At 39.5% G+C, this 9,682-nt stretch overlaps 2 protein-coding genes across 2 annotated transcripts; both read left to right on the forward strand.

Moving 5' to 3' along the window:
* Positions 1 to 668: 668 nt before the first annotated feature.
* LOC117630421 (pentatricopeptide repeat-containing protein At5g65570) lies at positions 669 to 3,107 on the forward strand. Its single transcript, XM_034363152.1, has one exon. It carries the CDS (start codon positions 669 to 671, stop codon positions 2,862 to 2,864), a length of 2,196 nt encoding a protein of 731 aa, XP_034219043.1. The 3' UTR covers positions 2,865 to 3,107.
* Positions 3,108 to 6,623: 3,516 nt separating this feature from the next.
* LOC117630422 (phosphopantothenoylcysteine decarboxylase subunit VHS3-like) lies at positions 6,624 to 7,237 on the forward strand. Its single transcript, XM_034363153.1, has 2 exons — positions 6,624 to 6,792; positions 6,903 to 7,237. The coding sequence occupies exons 1-2, from the start codon at positions 6,624 to 6,626 to the stop codon at positions 7,235 to 7,237; spliced, it is 504 nt and encodes a 167-aa protein (XP_034219044.1).
* Positions 7,238 to 9,682: the final 2,445 nt, after the last annotated feature.

The raw sequence follows: 9,682 nt of genomic DNA on the forward strand, positions 1-9,682 counted from the left end.
TTTGACCTCTTTGGACCAACGTGTCCTAGAGGTTTCGAGATATAATTTCTATTTTCGCATAAAGCTGCTTCCAATCTCACTTTCTATATTCAACACTCATCATTATAGCTTCCAAGTCCATCCGCCATGAGGACAAAGAATTTGAACGGGAATGATGTAAAGGTCCCCAACCATGGGCCTCCTATTTTACACACATACAAGGATTAGATAGTTACTCAATCTCATGCCAATACATGTAATCAGACCATTTTGTCGCAGCCCAACCTTCGACAAACTGAAAGCGTGCTTTTAATTGTTTTGCTGATTGTGCAGTACTTCGTGTTAACAATGTCATGTTTGTGTCAAAAACTTGTTAATATTGCCAAGGGTGTAGCAAAGTGGAATAGAGCCTCAACTTGCACATCATATGTCTTAGGTTCGAATCCTCACGGTATCATAGTTTAGTGTGTATGTGAGAAGTCCTTATTTCCTTTAGTTTAGACTACCACTTATACTAAAAAAATACTTGTTAATATTATCTCCAACTGTAATAAGTTATTTGTCCAAAAAAGAAAAAAACAACTGTAATAAGTTCGGTAACACATTCGTCAAATGAGCATTCTATCAAACAGATAATAGGCATAATTGATTTTTCCGACCTTTTAGTAACCAACCATTAAAAAAAAAAAATGGGACGAGACCAGGCCGTTGGCTTGCCCAAGCTTTCGAATTTGCTCATAAACTATGAAATGACTGTACCCAGACGAAGCCAACTTAACCACCTCAAGTACTTGACATCTACTGCTCAAAGCTGCTTTGACGCCTCCTTCAAGAACACAAGACTCACAGAGGCCTCTCAGTTTTATTCTTCTCTGATTCAACAATGTCTACACACAAGGTCGTTACTAGACGTGGGAATTGTTCAAACCCATATGATCAAATCCGGTTATATACACCTCCATATAGGCAATAAGCTTATTGATGCGAGTTTAAAGTGTGGTAGCATTAGCTATGCCCGCAAACTGTTTGATGAGTTGCCTAACAGGCATATAGTCATGTGGAATTCAATGATCTCTTCTTATATTAGCCATAAAAAGAGCAAGGAAGGAATTGGGTTGTATGAGAGGATGGTCTTAGATGGAGTGTACCCCGATGAATACACATTTTCGTGTGTTTTCAAGGCTTTTTCTAACCTGGGACTTATAAATGAAGGGCGGAGAGCTCATGGGTTGTCAGTGGTTTTGGGTCTAGAGGTTTCAAATGTGTTTGTTGGTAGTGCCCTTGTTGATATGTATGCTAAGTTTGGTAGAATGAAGGATGCCCGGCTGGTGTCAAACCGTGTTGTGGACAAGGATGTTGTTTTGTTTACGGCGTTAATTGTTGGTTACTCTCAGCAAGGTGATGATGATGAAGCTCTAGAGGTTTTTGGGAACATGATCAACCAAGGAATTAAGGCTAATGAGTATACTTTTGCTAGTATCTTGATCACTTGTGGGAATTTAGAGGATTTAACTAATGGTAAATTGGTCCATGGTCTTGTTATCAAGTCTGGTTATGAACCCGCTGTGGCTTCACAGACTTCACTCCTAACTATGTATGCTAGGTGCGGGTTGATTGATGATTCTCTAAGGATTTTCAAAAGATTTCCAAATCCAAACCACGTAACTTGGACATCTCTTATTGTGGGACTTGTACGAAACGGCAGAGAAGAATTAGCTTTGACAAAGTTCAGAAAAATGATCCACAAGTCAATAGTTCCGAATTCTTTCACATTGTCTAGTGCTCTCCAGGCATGCTCAAGCCTTGCTATGATTGATGAAGGAAAACAAATTCATGCCACGGTGACAAAATTTGGATTGGATAGAGACTTATATGCCGGTGCTGCTCTCGTGAACTTGTATGGGAAATGCGGAAGTACAGAGATGGCAAGGTTTGTTTTTGATGCCTTAATTGACATTGATGTGGTATCCATGAACTCCATGATATATAGTTATGCCCAGAATGGATTTGGGCATGAAGCACTTCAACTTTTTAATAGTATGAAAGAATTGGGACTTGAACCAAATGAAGTAACAATTTTGAGTGTTCTCTTGGCATGCAATAATTCGGGATTAGTTCACGAAGGATGCCAAATCTTTGCTACATTTATGAATAATCAAACTATCGAGTTGACAAGAGATCACTATGCTTGCATGGTTGATTTGCTGGGCCGTTCTGGGAGACTTGAAGAGGCCGAAGCGCTAGTAAAACAAGTCAGAAATCCAGATGTAGTCTTATGGAGGACACTGCTAAGTGCATGTAAGCTTCATGGAGAGGTAGAGATGGCAGAAAGAGCTGTAAATAAAGTGCTTGAACTTGCTCCAGGTGACGAGGGGTCTCATATCCTGTTGACAAACGTTTATGCTTCAACTGGTAATTGGAGTCAAGTTATTGGGATAAAAAGCACAATGAGGGATTTAAAGTTTAAGAAGAATCCTGCAATGAGTTGGGTTGGTGTGGATAGGGAGGTCCACACTTTCATGGCTGGAGATTTGTCCCATCCAAGATCTAGAGAGATAAATGAAACTTTAGAAAAATTGATTGAGAAGGTAAAACTATTGGGTTATGTTCCTGATACAAGATTTGTGTTGCAGGGTATGGATGAGGAGCTAAAGAAGAGGTCTTTGTACTATCACAGCGAGAAGCTAGCCATTTCGTTTGCTCTGTTGATGAGTAGTAATAAAAATACCATTATCAGGATATTTAAGAACCTTAGAGTTTGTGGGGACTGTCATTCCTGGATAAAATTTGTAACCAAAGTTAGTGGTAGAGAAATAATTGCTCGCGATGCCAAGAGATTCCATCATTTTAAGGATGGACTTTGTTCCTGTGGAGACTATTGGTGAATACAATTCAGATGCATTGAAGGTCCCATGTGAAGCTGTAGTCAGTTTTACTGTTAGATTGTCTAGGCTGTTGATCTTGTCTGCTGATTGATTCACCAACAGTTTGTTTGCCTTTAATTAATCACTTTAAGTTCCCCGTGTTGGAAGCTGCTCCCAAATGTATCTTCATGGATGCACACTCTTGGTATATGACACATTCAAGGGTCTTGGAAATGAAGGTACTTAATTGAATTACAAAAGGATTTGTGTTTTCAAGATGAAATAGCAAAATTAATATGAAAAGTTTGCTATCCTCAGTTTTTGTCAAGGAAATTCACACCAAATATGGATTATTGATGACAAAATTCCTAAGTTCCATATGCGTTGTGTTAACTAGCAATTGTACGGGCCAATTAGTAGTATAGCAAGACAAGAACGAGGTTCTACCCCCGAGGACTGAGAAGTTAAGATTAATTATGTACTTAGATTATCCAATTCTAGAAACAAGAAGTTAAGTCTAAAACAGAATTTAAAGTCAGATTGCTTGTGATTGTGAAAACAAATGAAGCAAAATGAAATTGGAATTTGAAGTGAGAGTGCATGTGAACAAAATGAAATTGCAAACAAAGCAAGTAAACAAGTGTAATAAACAGTGGTTTTGAAGGTTGTTAAACAGATTTGGAGACAAGGGTATTCGATTCACTATAACCTATGTTGCATCGATACGGATACGGGTACGGTGATACGATACGATACGCCGATATGGCAAATCTCTAAAAAGTAGGATAAGATACGGCGATTAAAATAATATAAATATAAAAATTATAAATATATAAACATATATATGTAAAATTATATATATAGCGTCTCCGCATGCGCTTCGGCGCTTGCGAGAGGCCTTTTTTTAAAAAATTTATTTTTATTTTAGAATTAAAAAAGATAATGGGTAGTTGTGTTCCATAAAAATAGGATCCATTATCTGATTTTTCTTTTAATTTTAATTTTTTTAAATATGAAAAAGTGTGAATTTACCATATTATCCTTATTTAATTAATAATTTCAATTCTTAATGTTTGCATTAATCAAGGTCATTTTCCGGTATTTGGAATGTTTCACCATTCTCTGCCTTTTGCTTTATATATATAGATAATTAGCATTTTGGGCCTTTTTTTTTGTGGTTCCTTATGTTTTTCTAGACCATATATGACTTGTTTTAGTGCTTGGGCTCGGCCTAAATGAATGCCTCAGAATTGAAAAGGTATAAAACAATTTTTTTAACAAAGGCCACCAAACATGCAACTAAAACGGTGCGTATTATAATTAGGGCACCTAACATCATCTTCTTCACTAGTTAGCCGCCTCTTATTCGCACAGTAACTGTCTGCAACTGCAGGTTTGTAGCAGCTACAAGCGCAAGTAAGTTCTTTTCTTCTTCATTCTTCCTTCTTCCTCCTTCGTCCTTCTTCTTCTTCTTCTCTTTTAATTGCCGTCAAAGTTACACATTGACGTATTGGGACAATATCGCTAGCATATCATGACCATATCAATGGAGTATCGGAGCCGTATCGTAAAGTCAACATACCAGAAAAGCCTACGATATGCCATGTGGCGTATCGGATATGTATCGATGCCATATCGTATTGGCGCCGTATGAGATATTAGCATACGCCAAAAATCTAGCGTATCGGTGCAACAGAGACTATAACAATCCAATTCTAAGTTATAAGGATTCAAGTGACAAGTCTAATTCAGATTCAAAGATTGATTAAAGTATGATTAAGCCATGGTGTCTGATCCTAACCTTGTATTCCTAATTCCCTAATTAAGTCCTTGTTGTCGAACTTAAATTAAGCATAAGAAATCCATTAAGCATAGAAGAATGTTTTAAACAACCAAGCATATATCTAATCCCTATTATCAAATGTCCATACATACTCATCTTATTCATAGTTCAATTGAAACACAAGTATATGGTGTCTGCTTTAGTTTCAACCAAAATACACATATCTTAATGGTAGCTAGGAATTTAGATTAGCATATAGGCAGGTAGACATAATGAATAAGATCATGAATCTTGAATCAAACTTGAAACTTAAAAATATGGATTTAGCTACTCATAATGCCAAAATAACATGAACGAAATTGAGAAAACATAATGAATACAATAGGAATAGAAAAACCCTTTTATGAAGTTCTTGTGGTGTCCAATGCTTCTCTAAGAGCTTTTCCATGCCTAATGCTTCTCCAAAAGCTTCTCCATGTCTAGAAGAATGTATGAAGGTTAATGAGGTGATTTGGGATGAGTTTGGTTGAGTGATGACAGCTGAGGAAGAGGAAATTCGTAAGGGAATGGAAGGAAGGCTTGCTGGGACAATTTTGGTGATTTGGGGCTGTTTAGAGTGTTAGGTTGATTGCTGGAGTGTTTGGGGTTGTGAGAGTGTTTGAGGGTGATTTCTGAATGTGTTTGGGAAATGATGGGAGTGTGGAGGATGACGTGATTTGTGGGAGTGTGAATCCTAGGAAGGAAGTGAGAAATCTGAATTGAGTATGACTTCCACCTACAACACCCACTTCACCAACCCTACCCAACACACCAATGCAATAGAAAATCAGTTTCTTTTCTTATTTAGTTGTTTCACTTCACCAACAAATTCCACTAGAAACCATAGCTCATGCATAGCTCATCATGACCAAGCAACAATCAGCTCATCTGTAGGTCAACATGACTAGCAACTTCATGGACTCGCGAATTGGGCTTCCCTTAAGGAACTGATGACTTTGAGCCATCCATCTTGAAGTTCAGAATGTAATCTTTCCAACCACATTATTTGGGCCAATCCAAGGTCGGAGGAAGGAGTTAAGGTTGAAACGAATTGCTAACTCAATCTGCATGTTTTTGCACCATTTTGCATGTTTTCCTATCCAAAGCCATCATTTCTACCTAAAGCTAAATTAAATGAATGACAAAGATGAGAGAAATTAAAAGCACAAGTTTAACTCAAAAACATAACCAAATCATGAGTTAGAAGGGTGCAAAATGGTATATAATAATGCACTGATCAATATGTCCTTGTTTTCGGTCCTTTGCACATTTAACCAATTCTACTTTGCATTCTGCACATATGCTTATAACATGAATTGATCGGTTGATTGAGCTTTTCTAATTTATAATTGATTACTTTTCTATTTAATTAATAATTCAACAGCTGCATTGCAAGCTATAGATAAATTATTTTGTCCATGCGGTTGTATTCACTATTAATGACATGTAAGGACCCAAGTAGAAATCTGTTGAATGTAGAGATGAGTCCATTGCTAATTGATAATACAAAGAGTTTTGGAGAATAATTATAGGTTGAAAACACCAAATGTCATTAAATTGTCAAATTAAAGAAACCCATTGATAATCAAGTAGGGTACATGAGAGAGCGTTCTCTACAAGAAAATTTTCTTCTGTTCAGTTCGTTTTCCTACTATGTTTTCCTTCATTTTTATACATCGGATGCATAAATGAGCGATGCTTTGTATTCATAGAGATCTTGAGATGAATTCAATACGTGAGCACCCCAAATAGCGAAATGATATGAACAGCTTCCATGGCAACAAAATTGTGTCCACTTGTGTGTTGGCGTGACTTGTGGACTGTTGACTTTCATTCCTTACACACCAAGGATTCCCATTATAATTATGTTTGATTTACTTTAATTCTTGATTTCCTACTGTAAATAGAAATTTGAATTTATTATTTACTTGCCATTAAAGTTCCGTTGTATTACAAATATGACCTCCTACAAGGAGAAGAATACAGAAAATTCCTACAAACACATATTCTCTCATAGTTCTCATATTTTAGCATGGTATCAGAGCAGCGATCTTGAAATTGCTGACTCTAGTTTCCAACCGCCGCTGCCGCTATGGGGTTTGATGATTTTTTTCAACCCTCATGGAGGTAGCACCGTTGATGACTCGTTCTCTCCTTCTCAACCAACCATAGCCGAGTTGAGTGCCCAGGTGGTTTAGCTCCTACAGACTTCTACTCTGAACCCGATCTTGACTCAGGATCCTATTTTGATGACCTTGAACCCGATCCTGAATCAGGCTCCTATTTTGAAGACCCCAAATCCAATCCTGAATCAGGATCTTATTTTGACTACGCCGAATCCGATCCTGAATCAGGATCCTATTTTGATGACTACGAACCTGATCCTGAATCAAGATCCTATTTTGATGACCCTGACCTCAACTACGATGATGACCCTGACCTCGACTACGACGACGATGACCCCGACTCCGATGACGACCCCGATCCTGAATCTGTCTATGATTTAGATCTAGATCCCGACTTCGACTCCGATCCTGGCTCAGGCTTAGATCCCGATCCGGATTCCAACTAAACTTGTATCCTATGCATCTTCCGCTGCGCAAATTATGACTTCCCAACTAACGACCCCGATACATGAACGAGATTGTGCATACTGTGGTGATCCAAGACACACTCGTGAGACTTATTTTAAATTGCATGGCTACCCCGAATGGTGGGCTACTCTCAAAGATCGAACACAACCTGATACGACCCATAATGATACTGGTTATGGAATCCATTCTTTGGATAAGAGTGATTCCATGAGCTGGATAATTGATTCTGGTGCAACTGATCATATGACGTTTGATCCTGATGATTTTCTAAATACTACCCAACCCTGATGAACTTGTATTGCTAACGCCAATGGAGTTAATTATCCTGTGATAGGGGCAGGCACGTTGCACTCTCACCCTCTCTCTCACTGTCTAATACTTTACTTGTTCCCTCTTTATCCAATAAATTAATGTCAGTTAGTCAGCTTACTGAACAATTGAATTGTTGTATACTCATTTACCCGAATTTTTGTTTGCTTCAGGATATTCACACTAAGGAGATTCTTGGTTGGGGTACTAAGAGAGGGGGCCTATATTATGTAGATGACTTCAGTCCTGGCATGGCTAACAGTGTGACGCATCCCTTTGATAGCAAACAAAAGCAAATCTGGTTGTGACACCGTCGATTGGGACATCCATCTTCTACTTATATGAAACATCATATACCAGATTTATTCTCAGGTTTAAAGACTCCGACTTCACATGTGATACTTGTATTTTGGCCAAGAGTCACCGTGTGCCATATCCGTTAAGTACGAACAAGTGTGCAACACCCCGACTCTAAATTACGTGATTTTTAAATTTAGTAAAGTGAAATTACGGAAATACCCTTGGGTGAGGGGCATTTTGGTCATTTTCCTATTCGGGAAGAATTTGGGCCAGTGACCGGTATTTTTGGGTAGGTGGTACTGAGACGAGTCCATAGACACGTAGTGGGCTCGATTTGAAATTGTAACGAGAAAGTTACGGGCCCAAAACCTGCAGTGGCAAAGTTGTAAATAATTTGAAAATTAGTTTGGGCAAATTACGAAATTGTCCCCGGCTATTCCTTCTTCTTCCTCCCGCATGACCCGAACCTTCTCTCTCTCGGTTTCTCTGTCTCTCCCCGACCCGCACTCTGTCTCTCTCCTCGGAACTTCCAACTCCGACCACCACAAGGGACGGCACCGGTCCCAATCAATCCGCAGCGATGCCCCGACCTCAGCCCGGTCCATTTCCCCGTCGGAAACCACGAAAAACAGCCGGAACTTCGACTGGTTTTAACCGAATTTTTCCCTGCGTTGCGCCGCCGCCTCTGCCACCCGTTCCAGGTAACCAAGGTGGGTTTTCTTCCTCTTTTCAGATGCTCTAGCTGGTGTTGGCCTAGGTTTGGATCGATTTTTGAGAATTGGATTGAATTTGGAAGTTAGGGTTTCGGTTGGTTTTCAATTTGAAAATCTGGCCGGTTGCCGGCCGAATTGGACTTAGCCCTAGTTGAATAAGTTGCTCCCCTTGTTGAGTAGAAGCTGTAGCCGGAAGGATGGCCTGAATTTTGAGAATTTTCCTGCAGCGGTATCGCTTCCAGCCACCACGCGCTGCCGGCGCGTGTGGCGGCTCGTGGGGTAGGGTAAAAATCTGACATTTAGGTCCGTTGCAATCTTTGTATTGTCACGAGCGCGTAGACGTGCTCGGATGTTAATTTGGACGTCGTTTGACTATCGAACGGAGTTTCGCATATTGTGCATTACTCGGGTTCGATAGGTTCCGATCGTTAGACCACTTCCAATTTCAAGTATATTGATCTGGACATTCCTAGGATCGTGTTGGAGTCGACGGATCGTAAAATGGAGTCCCGGTTACTCCGAAATTGCCAACCCTAGGTCTAGGTTTTTGTAACCGTCCGATCGTACGATCGTGAGCGATCCAACCGTTCGATCTGGACCAAACTTGCAGGACGTGGTCTCAGACCTCGTAAGACCTTTAGGAACTTCCGAATCGTGAAACGGAGGTCATGGGTCCCGTGGGCCCGGTTGACCCGAAATTGGGAAATTTGACCGTCGGTTGACCAAGTGTCTTCCAAAGTAATTCCATCGTCCGAATGGAGTAGACGGATCTTAGGATACCTCGTTTTATGTGCACGCCCCGGAGATTTATCATTTAATTTGATAATTCCGTTTTCAGTGTTTCTATACTAATTTAAGGTTCGTATTTCGAATTAGGTGCTCTGACCGCGCCTACTCAGCAGGCAGGACACCCTCAGGATCAGGCAGTCTGGGACTACTTGTGAGTGGACTTTGTTTTCAACCTATAAACATGGTTTTATGATGGAATTTGTTATGCATATGAATTTAATGGTTTATTGAAGTTCATGTTATATTTAATAGTTGAACTCATTGTTTTAGTAAGCTATTGGCATATATTTTGGGTTTTGGCATATTAAGTAT

The sequence above is a fragment of the Prunus dulcis genome, chromosome 6 (genome assembly GCF_902201215.1).
Source record: "Prunus dulcis chromosome 6, ALMONDv2, whole genome shotgun sequence".
In the NCBI taxonomy this organism is placed as follows: domain Eukaryota; kingdom Viridiplantae; phylum Streptophyta; class Magnoliopsida; order Rosales; family Rosaceae; genus Prunus; species Prunus dulcis.

Coding starts and splice junctions, on each gene's coding strand:
- LOC117630421 (XM_034363152.1), top strand. CDS start 669: ATGGGACGAGACCAGGCCGTTGGCTTGCCCAAGCTTTCGAATTTGCTC.
- LOC117630422 (XM_034363153.1), top strand. CDS start 6,624: ATGACCTCCTACAAGGAGAAGAATACAGAAAATTCCTACAAACACATA. Junction 6,793..6,902: donor TTTTTTCAACCCTCATGGAG/GTAGCACCGTTG, acceptor ATCTTGACTCAG/GATCCTATTTTGATGACCTT.